This window comes from Elephantulus edwardii, unplaced genomic scaffold (genome assembly GCF_000299155.1).
Source record: "Elephantulus edwardii isolate Elephantulus edwardi_28Jun2011 unplaced genomic scaffold, EleEdw1.0 scaffold00326, whole genome shotgun sequence".
Lineage (NCBI taxonomy): Eukaryota > Metazoa > Chordata > Mammalia > Macroscelidea > Macroscelididae > Elephantulus > Elephantulus edwardii.
The window spans coordinates 1,718,858-1,732,674 of record NW_006400076.1 but is presented as its reverse complement, the minus strand read 5'-3'; the positions used below and the strand labels follow the sequence as shown (position 1 = coordinate 1,732,674).

At 39.3% G+C, this 13,817-nt stretch overlaps 1 protein-coding gene across 1 annotated transcript in view; it reads left to right on the top strand.

Annotated features, from left to right (window-relative positions):
* POC5 (POC5 centriolar protein) overlaps positions 1-13,817 on the top strand; it is a gene marked incomplete at its 5' end in the record, with an annotated part of 72,484 nt that overhangs the window by 49,940 nt on the left and 8,727 nt on the right. Inside the window, one exon of the mRNA XM_006901434.1 lies at positions 8,390-8,679. Coding sequence (XP_006901496.1) covers positions 8,390-8,679 — 290 coding nt within the window. The remainder of the gene's footprint in view (positions 1-8,389; positions 8,680-13,817) is intronic.

The window sequence follows — 13,817 nt, the reverse complement described above, 5'->3', positions numbered from 1 at the left end:
GTAATCTGGATGGGTGTGTCAGAGACAGTGCGGTTGGCGCAGGAGAGAGCAGGGTTTAGGGCTGTTGTGCATAGGATTGGTATGAGTCGCAAACGAGTTGACGGCACATAACAACAACAACAATTTATTCTATAACCCAATCATGTTCAATCAAGGTGTTGTTCAGCTCCCAAGTGTATGGGTTTTTTTTTTATCCTTTATCCTCTTGTTATTGATTTCTAGTTTTGTAGCATTGTGGACTAAGAAGATGCTTTGTATTATTTCTATATTTATAATTTCTAGTTTTATGGCATTGTGATCTGAGAAGATACTTTGTATTATTTCAATATTTTTTGGTTGTTGAGGCTTGTTTTGTGTCCTAATATGTGACCAGTTCTAAAGACTGTGCCATGTGCGCGTGAGAAGAAAGTGAATTTAGTTTTTGTTGAGTGCATTACCCTGAATACATCCACAATATCAAAATGACTGATTATATAGTTTAGCTCTTCTTATCTTTGTTAATTGAGTTGACCTATCCTTTGGTGATAGTGGTGTGTCGAAGTTCCCCAACACTATATTTTGGTGCTGTCTATTTCTTTATTCAATTCTGTTAACCATTGTTTTATGTATCTTGCAGATCTATCATTTGGTGCGTAAATATTGACCAGAGTTACATCTTAATCTATTATGCCTTTAATCAGTATGTGCCCTTACTTATTTTTTATGGAGGTTTCCTTCTGAAATCTATTTTACTAGAGATTAGTGTTGCCACTCTTGCTTTTTTTGAGGTTGCCATTTACTTTGTATATTTTTTCCTTTAATTTTGAGTCCTTCTCTTCATTTTTTAGATGTGTCTTTTGTAGGCAACATATTGATGGTCTTTGGGGTTTTTTATCCATTTTACTACTCTTTTTCTCGATTGGTTAATTTAGTCCATTTACATTAAGTGTAATTATTGTCAGGCCAAGTTTTACCATTGCTATTTTGCTTTGTTTCTTTTTCTGTTGTTTCTGGATACTATTGTCCATCCACTTTCTTTTGGTGTCTCAGTGTGAAGCACTGCATTTAAAATTTCTTGTAGTTTTGATCTTATTTTCATATATTCATGAAGCTCCTTTTTTGCAAAGGATCTAATTTTATTCTTCATATTTGATGGAAAGTTTTTCTGGGTATAGGATCCTTGGCTGGCAGTTATTTTCTTTCAACTTTCTGTATATGCCATCCTGTTGTCTACTAGCTCGCATAGTTTCCACTGAGAAATGAGAACTTAATGTAATTATTTTCCCTTTGTAAGTAACTCTTTTTCTCTCACTGCTTTTAATATTCTATCCTTATCTTTTAATTTGGAAAATTTGACTATGATACATCTTTTTTTTCTCTTGTTGTGTACTGTTGAATCAGATTCAGGTGGCAAAGGAGGAGATTACCCCTCCTTCTCCAACAGAGCATTTGGTGGATTTGAGCCACATGACTTTGTTATTGCAGCAGACTATGATATGTCCTGATGTTTTTCTTTGGGGTCTAGTCTATTTAGTGTTCACTGTGCTTCTTAAATGCGAATTCCCTCATTCTTCATAATACCTGAGAAGTTTTCTTCTAGTACTTCTTCCACAATTTTCTCACTGACTTCCTGGTCACTCTCATGTTTTGGAATTCCAATCATACATACATTGTTCCTTTTGCTGTCATCCACATGATTATAATATTTTCTTCATTTCCTTTACATCTCATCTCTGATTTTTCTTCTAGTGTGTTTTCAGTGAGGCTCTTGTCTTCCATCTCACTGACTGTTTTCCAGCTCTTCCATTCAACTTTTTCGGCCAACAGCATGTTGGATACTTCTGCCATTTCAGTATTAATATTTTGGATTGCATTTTCATGCTTTTCTGTTGTTTCCAGGACTGTGTTGTCTGTACCCTATCTGTCTTGTGATAATTTTTTAAGTTCTTGTACAAAGGGCAGCATGGGAAGACAAAGCAAAGTATTATAATGAAATGTACAAAGAGCTGGAGTCTGAAAATCAAAAGGGCCAAACTCGCTCAGCATTTCTTAAGCTGTGGGAATTGAAGAACAAATTCAAGCCTCAAGTTGCAATACTTAATGTTGCTTTGGTAGAATATAAAATGATCTAGGAAGCATTAAAAGAAGATAGAAGGAGTATACAGAAGCACTGTGCCCAAAGGGATTGGCTGACACAGAAGAATTTTATGAGCAAGAGTCTGTGGTGATGAAGGAAGAAGTCCAAGCTGCTCTGAAAGAACTGGCAAAAAACAAGGCCCCAGGAATTGACAGCATACCAATTAGCATATTTCAACAAGCAGACACTACCCTGGATGCACTCACCAAGTTGTACTAAGAAATCTGGAGGACAACCACCTGGCCAACTAACCAGAAGAGATCTATATTTGTTCCCATTCCAAAGAAGGGTGACCCAACAGAGTCAAAAGTGCAGAAATTATGGAACAGTGTCATTAATATCATGTGCAAGCAAGATTCTGCTGAGAATTATCCAGAAATGACTGGAACAGTACATCAACAGAGACCTACCAAATGTACAGGCTGGATTTAGAAGAAGCCATGGTACTAGGAATATTATAGCTAATGTTAGATGGATCTTGACTGAAATCAGAGAGTACCAGAGAAGTGGCTGTGTTTCATTAACTATGCAAAGGTATTTTATTGTGTGTATCACAACAAACTTTGGCTAACCCTGAGTTGAATGGGAATCCCAGAACATTTGATTGTGCTATGCAAAACCTATACCTGAACCAGGAGGCAGTTGTCAGAACAGAGCAAGGAGACACTACATGGTTCAAAATTGGGAAGGGTGTGCACCAGGGATGTGTCCTGTCTCCATACCTTTTCAATCTATATGCAGAACAGATCCAGGAGGCTGGGCTCTATGAGGAGAAATGTGGCTTCAGGATTGGAGGAAGACTCATCAACTATCTGCATTATGCAGACGACTCAACCATGCTTGCTGAAACTGAGGAGGACCTGAAGTGCCTGCTACAGAAGGTCAAGGACTGCAGCCTTTGATATGAATTGAAGCTCAACATAAGAAAACAAAAGATTCTCACGACTGGGCCGATTGGAAGCATCATGATAAATGATGTGAAGAGATTGAGATTGTTAACAGGTTCAGTTTGCTTGCCTCCACAATCAACACTCTTGGTACCAGCCAGGAAATCAAAAAACGAATTTCCTTGGAAAAGTCAGGGACCTCTCTAGAGTACTGAAGAGCAATGACGTTAGTCTCAAGACTAAGGTGGGTGCACCTGATCCAAACCATAGTTTTTGCAAATGCTTGCTATGTGTCAGAAAGCTAGACAGTGAATAGGGATGATAGAAAGAAACTGATGCCTTTGAGCTGTGATGCTGAAGAAGAATATTGAATATACCATGGACTGCCAGGAGAACAAACAGTTTCATCATGGAGAGGGTGAAACCAGGCTGCTCCTTGGAGGTAAGGATTGTGAGACTTCTTCTGACATACTTTGGGTTTGTTGCAAAGAGGGACCAGTCCTTGGAGAAGGGACATCATGCTTGGAATGGTGGAGGGACAGTTCAAGAGAGGAAGACCCTCGATGAGATGGATTGATTCAGTGACTGGGGTAATGAGGATAGGTGTGTCAGAGACAATAAGGTTGACACAGGATAGAGCAGGTTTCAGGGCTATTGTATATAGATAGGGTTGCTATGAGTCACAAGCAACTTGACAACACATAACAACAGAAATCTCTTTATCTGTACTATTCATTATCTTTTGTATTTTCTTCCATAGCTTGTCAAGTTGCTTCTTATCAATATGTTTCTTAGGATTGTTGTCTATGAGGTCTCTTAATGGCTTCCATTGTTTCTTCCATCATTTTCATCTTCTTCTGTAACTGTTTAAATAATTTCACATCAATATCTTTCTTCTCATTTTCTCTACCTGAGATATTCATTGGATCTGCTTTTTTTTTTTTAAGAGAAGGGTTATTTTGTTTTTTTCCATGATGACTGACGGCTTATTTTGTTTTTTCATGATGATGCAGACTGCCTATGTCTTGACATTATTGTGAGTCTTTTCTTAGTAGATATTGTTGTTATGTGCCATCGAGTCGCTTGTGACTCATAGCAACCCTATGTACAGCAGCCCTAAACTCTGCTCTGTCCTGTGCCAGTCGCACCGTCTCTGATACATCCATCCCGATTACCCCAGTCACTGAATCAATCCACTTCATAGAGGGCCTTCCTCTCCTGCGCTGTCCCTCTCCAAGGACCGGTCCTTCCTTTCAACATGTCCAAAGTATGTTAGACAGAATCTCCGAATCCTTGCCTCCAAGGAGGCGCCTGGTTTAACCCTTTCCAGGATGAATCTGTTTTCCTAGCAGTCCATGGCACCCTCAATACTCTTCTCCAGCACCAGACCTCAAAGGCATCAATTCTCCTTCTGTCCTCCTTAGTCATTGTCCAACTCTCTGATGCATAGTAGATGTTAGGTTGTTGTAAATAAATAATGTCCCAGGGTATGGCAGTGTTATATGAAGGACCTACCTGTATATTGGTGCTCACTTCTTGTTTTCCCAAACCAGCATAACTTTTGCCCTCGAGAAACCACGGCTCCACTTGACCTCTTCTGCTTGACCATAGAAATCCCACAAGATATAGCTAGACAGCAGTGGTCAAGGCCACAGTGCCTCTCGTCTCTACTTTATGAGATAGTTCAGTGGCAAATTCTTCAGTTCATTCTTGTACTAGTAGCAAGTGATGTCTTGACAGGGTTTTGGATATTAGTGATTTTTTTTTCTGAGAGCCTTAATCTGTGGGCATAAAGGGACCAATGTGGTGGCAGAAGACAGGGTTCAACATTTCCAGTCCAAGGGGCAGTGGGCAGAACTCTCTTCAGGGCTCTGCCCAGTCTGAGGAGCTGGCATAGCCGGGAGGAGGTGATGGAGATGCAGATCTCTCACTGACCTGTGAGCAGAAAGGAGCCAATGTCCAGTTTCCTTCTATTTTATTATTGGTTAAATATTTCTTAGGAAGCTCTAGTGACCTAGTGGTAAGGAGTTGCACTGTCAATTTAAAGGCACACAGTTTGAATCCACTAGCTGTTCTGTGGGAGAAGGATAGGCAGTCTCTTCTCAAGTGATTTACTTGCCTCTGAACATCTGCTGGAGGGTCAGCTATAAGTCAGTTCCAACTTGATGGTCTGCAATAACAGATATTTCTTATCTTCAAAGTCCATATTTAAGAGAGAACTCAACTAAAACTCATTTTTTACAGATATAGATAGAAGCCTATCTACACCAGTCAAAATGGTCCTTAGTGGTGCAGAGGGTAACATATCGAGCTGCTAACCAAAAGGTTGGCAGTTCATATCTACCAGCCACTCCTGGGAGAAAGATAGACAATCTTCTACTGTAAAGATCTTCAGCCTTGGAAATCCACTGGAAGGTTCCTTTCAGTCAGAATTGACTCAACAGCAGAGAGTTTGGTTTTAGTTTATATAGTCAACTTGGCTCACTGCCATGGAGTTGGTACCAACCCATAGTGACCCTCCCTCAGGTTTCTGAGGATTTACAGGTAATTGGAGGAGACCACCCATATTTCTTCCTTGGAGTAGCTGATAGATTCAAACCACCCAAAGGATGCATGAGACCTCTAGGTTAGCAGTCCAGCTCACTGCAGACTATGCCACAGAGCTCAAGTAAAATAATTTCTTTCCAGACAGGCCCTTCATTGGCGGGGAGCTGAGCGGTTTGTGAAATAGGTCCATCAGCATGGCTTAGAAGAGCACGTGCCTAGAACCCTTCTGTACCACTTTACACCAGAGTCTGTTTTCCTCTTGCATCTTAATTTACTTCTCTGAGCAAAGATAATAACAAACCTTTCTTATTAGCTTCATAGAAGATTCTTGTTGAGGATGCAATGAAACATACTTAAAAACACTTTAAAAAGACAAAATATACTTTAACATGTGAGATGAGAGTCATAATATGATTACTCTAGTTGGTCTCCCAGGTTTCACTCAATTACATGAAGTTTTTTTGGCAATATTAAATCCACTTTAGGATTTACCATTGCACAAGTTTTCTTTTTTGGCATCAGTGAGATGATTTCAATCTAGTGAAAAACTCCTATGTGTTTGTCATATTCATTTAAAAATATCAGAAAATATTATTTAAATTATGCTTGTTGTGAACAGTAGAGCGTTTAAAGCAAATCTTTGTCTGAAATAGTTGTGTCATGTGGCTACATGCAAGGTAAAAACAAGACTGTCCAGGCTGGGTAGTTTATTTTGCTGATACCCAAATGAGTGATTGATTTTCTTCAGTAAATGATATTCTCTTTAAGTTTGTTTGAGCTCTGGTGGCTTAGTGGTAAAGAGTTGTCCTGCCAACCAAAGGAACACAGTTCAAATCCACCAGCTGCACCATGAGATCTAGATGGGCAGTCTCTTGCCGTGCAGTTTACTGCCTCTGAAAACCTACTGGAAGGTAAACTGGGTCAGTTCCAAATCCGCAGTAAACAACAGCAACAACTGCTAATGATAGTCTTTTTTTCAATTCTGATTACTCACAAATTATATATACCAAGTTGATAAGTTAAATAATCTACTTGGAAAAGAAACTAAGTTTTACGTAAAGGACAAATTATTTTTTTATTATTGTATCTTCTTACATTTCAGTTACAAGACGTTTGCTCCTCATAACCTACTTATGAATCAACCAAAGACTATGTTACAATTTCAACAGATTTGCTGTCATAAATTTTAAATTCATATATGGTTATATATCTTAGTGTAGGTAAATATCTGTAACAAAATTTGGAGGCAGTAACATTCTGCTGATTTGACACCATGACTTGTTTGCTCCTGTTGCTTTTATGTCTCTGTCATCAGGAGCTCATGCCAGGATCTGGCAACCCAGCTTCTTTGAGTGGCCTAGTGCTTTGTTTATCACACCAGTGGGTTATCAGGTGGCGGGAGCAAGACACACTAGCAGTGGTGTTGATAACGCAACAGAAAGCAAAAATCCAGTGTATTCTAATGCTGAATTTTTTCCACAATGTTTAGGTTTTTGTGTAATTTTAATAATAGTAGTTTTTAAAAATTTTAATTCTCACATAAAAAAAATTACTCTGGCTTCTTCCATGAAATCAGTTTTTATAATATAGCTTCTAATGTAATTGTCTTACTAGAACAGAACAAGTATTTAATGGTTTTACTCGTCCTGATTCTCTGCTAATACATCTACATCTCCTCTTGTACAGTACCTTCAATATTATAAATTAGAAATTTCTGTAAATAAGGTGGGGAGCATGGGCGGTGTAGTCTGTTGTGAGTTCCCTGCTAACCCAAAGCCTGAACCTCTCCATCAGTCTGCATCTACAAGCAGTTCCTCAGGAGAAAGATAAGACAATCTCTTTCTGATTCGATTTTACATCCTTAGAATCCAAGTGGAGGGTCACTGAGTCCCACTGATAAAACAGCAGCAATGAAATGAATCAGTGATAAGGAATGCAGAACATGGCAATAAAAGTATCCTTCAAGTGTTATAGCCAACAGTTTTCTTAAATCATTTTCTGTTTAGGCATAATGTTGTTGTTGTTGCTGTTGTTGTCATGTACTGTCAAACTGGAACTGACTCATGGCTGACCTTCAGTGTGCTTTCAGAGGTGCTAAATCACATAGAGGCAATTACCCTTTTTTCTTCCACAGAGCATTTGGTGCACTGAACCATATTCCTTTGCGTTGACAGTGCAGCTCCTCACCATTAAGCCATCAGAATAGAAAGAGCTTTATAACTGGGCAGGGGAGTACCAGCTAACTCAGACTCCAAATTCATTGCCATCAAGTCAGAACGGACTCAGCTGACTCTCCAGTGTTATTTTGGGGTTTTGGTGTTTGGTGGGATTTTTTTTTTCAGAAGCTGTAAATTGCATGGGAGATTACCCATCTTTCCCTCATGGAGCTACAGTAGATTTGAACCACAGGCCTTTAGGATTGTAGCACAGCTTCTTACAACCAGGTGACCAGAGCTCCCTTTCGTCAGTGTAGTTATATAAATTAATGCATAAGAACATAAATCCTCAAGCTCAAGTGTGACTATACTATTGTAGTGGTGCTGATATCATTTTATCTTACTGACACCTCAGCTAAGTTATATCATTTATTTATATCTTTTACATTAAGAGCAAATCATTCACTTTTTCCATACTGAGGGAATTGGTCTAAAATCTTCAGTTATTTGCTCATCTACATCTGTTCCACTGAATCTGACACACTTTATTACTTGAACATTATTTTTAGCATATGACAAATATCTACCACTTTATTAGGACAAAATTTTACCTCTTAAATAATTTCATTACTTTGAGAATTACAGTAGCTTTAGAAAGATTTCTAATGTACTTTGATTTCTAGGGATGGACATGACAAATAGTAGGAGAGAAGACTATGGGCCTGGTGTTCAGGTGAGAGAACCTTCTGCTCATGTGGACTCTTCGGCTCCTCTGATGTCTTCAGTGGCTCCACCACCACCACGGCCTCCAACGCCAGCAACAATGGCGACAGGCGGAACGGCCAACGCTACAGCTGTCCCTTCTGCTGTTTCCATTACCTCGGCTGGGACCGCTTCTGCTGCTTCCATTCATACTCCTGCTTCCATTCCTCTTATTACAGGCCCAGGAGCCCCTGCTGCACCAGAGGAAATGGTTAGTACTGTTACTGTAAGTGCCCACATTAGGACAGCAGTTGAAGAATGTGTTTATAAATGGCTTTTTTTGAACAGAGAAATAATTTTCCTGTGGAATCTGCGCAGTATTGAGACTAAGCTACAGAAAATACTTGGTATACAAAATTACAGAATAATACATTCATAATGAAAAAAAACCTTCTGCTACGGTAGTAACAATTCAGACCAAAATAAATAACTTTTTCATTTTAAATTTTTCAAAAAGTGTCAGGAAAAAAATAGATGTAATCAGATAGTTGATGACACGATTTTTTTTTTAATTATTCTGAAAGAAATTTCTGAGTGCTCTCAGAGGCTTAAGAGGTTAATAACTCTTATATGTCTTTTCTGTGGAACTGTACTTTTTTCCTTTTCCTTGATATACTTAATTACTAGCTTTGCTTGCTAGTGATGCCATCTTGGTTAGAATTTCATTTAAGTCCATGTTGTTGTTTGGTGCCGTCAAGTCGTAGACGACTCATAGCAACCCTATGAATGAAAGGCCTGAGCACTGTTCGTGCATAGTTTCGGGAGGCAAGCCATTTCGGAAGTGGGTGCTGCTCTTCTTTCCAGGCTTGTTTAAGTCCATAATTGGATTTAAATAATTTAAAATTTAAATTCATTTACATTTTCTTTAAATATGTAATTGTGATGTAGTTTGAAAGTTTATCCTAAAGTTACTGTGCTATTTGAGAGGTGCATAGGAGAGAGTTTTAAATAGGCATGGAGTGAGAACTTGACCCAAATGAAATAGTTATTGTTGCTGAGTACCAGTAAGTCAGAACCTAGTCATAGCTGACGCTCCAGTGGATTTTTAAAGGCATTAAATCACATGGGAGGAAATTGTCCCTCTTTCTCCCATGAAGCAGCTGTTGGATTCAACCGCATACCTTTGGGTTGTCAGCACAACTTCTTACCACTGAGCACCAGAGATCCCCAAGGTTTTAACTTAATAAGAATTACAAACCATATCATAACTCTGATTCTTTATCCTCCTGTTTATTGAGCCTGCATTCTTCAATGTTTTTCAACAGAGAAATGCGAGGGATGCAAGCCACATTTGTGAGGTTCACTGCTACAGGGCTTTCTTTGAAGCACTGTCTCCTTCACTATTCTGGCTGAACTCAAAGCATAAAGGCATGTTGTCATTAGGTGCATTCTATTCGAGTATGACTCATAACAACCCCATGAACAACAGATCTGAACCCTGTCCTGTCCAGTGCCATATTTATCATCTCTGGTATGTTTGTTCTCGTTGCTGCAGTCACTTTGGGGATCTTCCTCTCTTTTTGTTGACCTTCCATCTTTCCAAGTGTGATGTTCCTCCCTTTCCACGAAATAGCCTCTCCTAACCACACATCCCAAGTATATGATGAGATGAAGCTTCACCATCCTTGCCTCTAAGATGCACTCTTGTCATCTAACCGCTATCATAAGAGGAAAGACCATGATAGACTGGGCTTCAGGTCTTAAAAGTCCCCTAGCAGGCCATCAGGTGTCGTTCTCTGAATGACTATCTAGGAGTCATTCGTTGTTATTATGTGCTGTCAAATTGCTTGTGACTCTTAGTGACCCTGTGTACAACAGCCCTAAACCTTGCTTTATCCCTTGCCACTCTAACTGTCTTCAACAATATTGTGTATCCTCATTACCCCAGTGATGGAATCAATCCATCGCATCGAGGGTCTTTCTCTCCTGCACTATCCCTCCATCCTCCCAAGCATGACGTCCCTCTCCAAGGACTGATCCCACTTTGCAACATGTCCATAGTATGTGAGACAGAATTTGAGAATCCTTGCCTCCAAGGAGCAGCCTGGCTTCACCCTTTCCAGAACAAACTTGGCAGTCCATGGTATATTCAGTACTCTTCTCCAGCACCAAAGCTCAAAGGCATTAACTCTACTTCTATCATCCCTGGTCATTGTCCAACTCTCTGATGCATAGCAAGTAAGTGCAAAGACCATGGCCTGTATCAGGCACACCTTAGTCTCCAGACTGACATTGTTCCTCAGTACCTTGGAGAGGTCTCTAACAGCCGACTTTCCCAATGCAATTTGTCTTTTAATTTCCTTGCTGCTGATACTAAGAGTGTTGATTGTAGAGCCAAGCAAACTGAAGCTGTCAACAATCTCAATCTCTTCATGATCCATCATGATGCTGCCAATTGGCCCAGTGGTGAGAATCTTTGTTTTCTTGATGTTGAGCTTCAATCCATATTGAAGGTTGTAGTCCCTGACCTTCTGCAGCAAGCACTTCAGGTCCTCCTCAGTTTCAGCAAGTAGGGTTGTGTCATCTGCATAACGCGGATTGTTGATGAGTCTTCTTCCAATCCTGATGCCACACTTCCCCTCATAGAGCCCAGCCTCCCAGATAATCTGTTCCACATATAGATTGAAAAGATACAGAGATAGGACACATCCTTGGTGCACATCCACCCAATTTTGAATGATAGAGTGTTTCCTTGCTCTGTTCTGATGACTGCCTCCTGGTCCAAGTAAAAGTTTTGCATAAGTACAATCAAGTGTTCTGGAATTCCCATTCTTCTCAGAGTTAGTCACAGTTTGTTGTGATCCACACAGTCAAATGCCTTTGCATAGTCATTGAACACAGATAGACATTCCTCTGGTACTCTCTGCTTTCAGCCAAGATCCATCTGACATTAGTTAATGATATCCCTAGTGCCACAGCCTCTTCTAAATGCATTTCAGGCAGCTCTCTGTTCAGTCATTTTTTTTATAATCTTCAGCAGAATCTTACTTGCATGTGATATCAAGGATATTGTTTGATAATTTCCACATTCTGTCTGACTGCCTTTTTTGGAATGATATCCCTGGTTATGATATCCCTAGTTATGATATCCCTAGTGCCACAGCCTCTTCTAAATGCATTTCAGGCAGCTCTCTGTTCAGTCATTTTTTTTTATAATCTTCAGCAGAATCTTACTTGCATGTGATATCAAGGATATTGTTTGATAATTTCCACACTCTGTCTGACTGCCTTTTTTGGAATGGGAACAAATACAGATCTCTTCCAGTCAGTAGGCATAGTGGTTGTCCTCCAAATTTCTTGGCACAACTTGAGCACATCCAGGGCAGCATCTGTTTGTTAAAATATGTCAGTCATCAGTATGCCATCAATTCCTGGGGTCTTATTTTTTGCCAGTTCTTTTCAGAGCAGCTTGAAGTTCCTTTTTCATCACCACAGGCTCTTGCTCATAAGTTATTTCATGAAATTCTTCTGTGTCCACCAATTCCTTTTTGGTACAATGACTATCCCATCATTAGTATCCCACTTCCTTTTAATATCTCTTACTTTCTGTCTATTACTAGCCACTTAATACTGAGATCTCTGATCATAGTTCTTCTTGACTCAGAGGAGGTAAAGAAATACTGTGTCATCTAACACGTGGCTGGTAGGAGCAATTTGAATGTGTGGGGAATGTTACCTTAATCACCATAAAATAAATTTTTTATACCAATTTATGACACTAAAATCTTCCCTGACCATATATATTCAGCTGTGTATATTGTTGATGATCACCTGTTTTAAGAGTGACCATATGTAAATTATCTCTTTTAATTAAATGCCAAAGCCTCCTCCCAAGAAGTGGACTGTCTCAGAGTTCCCAAGAGTGCAGGTCTTTGTAGAAGCAGCTGCCCTGTCTTTGTCCTGGGGAGCAGGTGGTGGGTTCACTTTACCGACCTTCCTGCCCATGGCCAAGCTTCGTAATTACTGTCACCAAGGCTTCTTGAAATAAGCAGGGCAAATGTTTATGTAAATTTCTAGTTTGTCTTTTACAATGCATATTCAGATAGCCTTCAGCTAGATTTTTCAAGATGCCCTTAAAATGTGACTACCCTATTTGTACATGTGAATTTGTCTAAAAAAATCTGCATGTACATAAGAATAGCCTCATGAATTTTTTAACTACCTTTTTGAAGTCTGTCAAACCTGAAAAACACAATATTTATAGACAGCCTTGCATACTTCATAGAAGAATATGTTTCCATTTTACCCATATAAATGCAGCCTTTAGGGCTGAGGGCAATGAGTCATTGTTGGAAATTGGAAAGCAAGGAAAACTTTTGATCTAGACCAACTTTGTTTTTAATTTTAATTTTGATTGCGAAACCTTCATCTGAACAATCATAGGAATCTTTTCTGTTATTAGGATTTCCAGTAACCAAAAGGAGCTGTGTGTAGAAAATAAACTATAGGGCTCTGGGTAACACATAATCTGGAGAAAGATTATTATTATTATTGTTATAATGAAATAATACTTCTATCTATGAAATTGTTTCATTATGGTAAGGAGTTGTACTGGTAGTTTAAAAGGTTTGCAAGCAGTTCAAATCCACCAGCTGCTCCAATGGAGAAAGATGGGTAATCTCCTCCTGCAAGACAAACTGCTTCTGAAGACCTCCTAGAAGGTCTGCTGTGGGTCATTTCTGACTCAGTGGTACACAACAATAACGTATTAAATATCAGATTTTCAGAGTGGAAAATATTTTTTGGGTTTGGGTTTTTGTTGTTTGTTTGTTTTTTTTTTATTAATGCTTCAATGAAAGTTTACAGAAAACTTTGATTTCCATTTATTCGTTATTGTACATTTTCCTCCCTAACCCCCCATAGTTCGCTTTTCTTTTTTAAAAAGATGCTTTCCTTGTTGCACAATTTCCTCCCTCTCCCCCCTCTGCCCACCAGTCCAATTTGCTATGCACCTCTTATTCTGGACAGTTGTCATGCAAATAATACCTAATCATATATGCTAAGTGAAAGATCTCAGTCACAAAAGGACAAATACTGCATAATGCCACTATTATAAAACAGAACTGAGAAACTAAGAAAAGGGGATAAATAGTGAACACTGCATCGAAACAGATGCGGGAAAGAACTGTTTAAAAGGAATATATGAGTTGTTGTTGTTGTTGTTGCTATGTGCCATCAAGTTGCTTATGACTCATAACGACCCTGTGTACAATAGCCCGGAGACCTGCTCTATCCTGTGCCAGCTTTACTGTCTGACACAACCTCGTTACTCCAGTCACTGAATCCATCCATCTCATCAATGATCTTTCTCTGTCCCTCCACCCTTCTAAGCATGATGTCCCTCTCCAA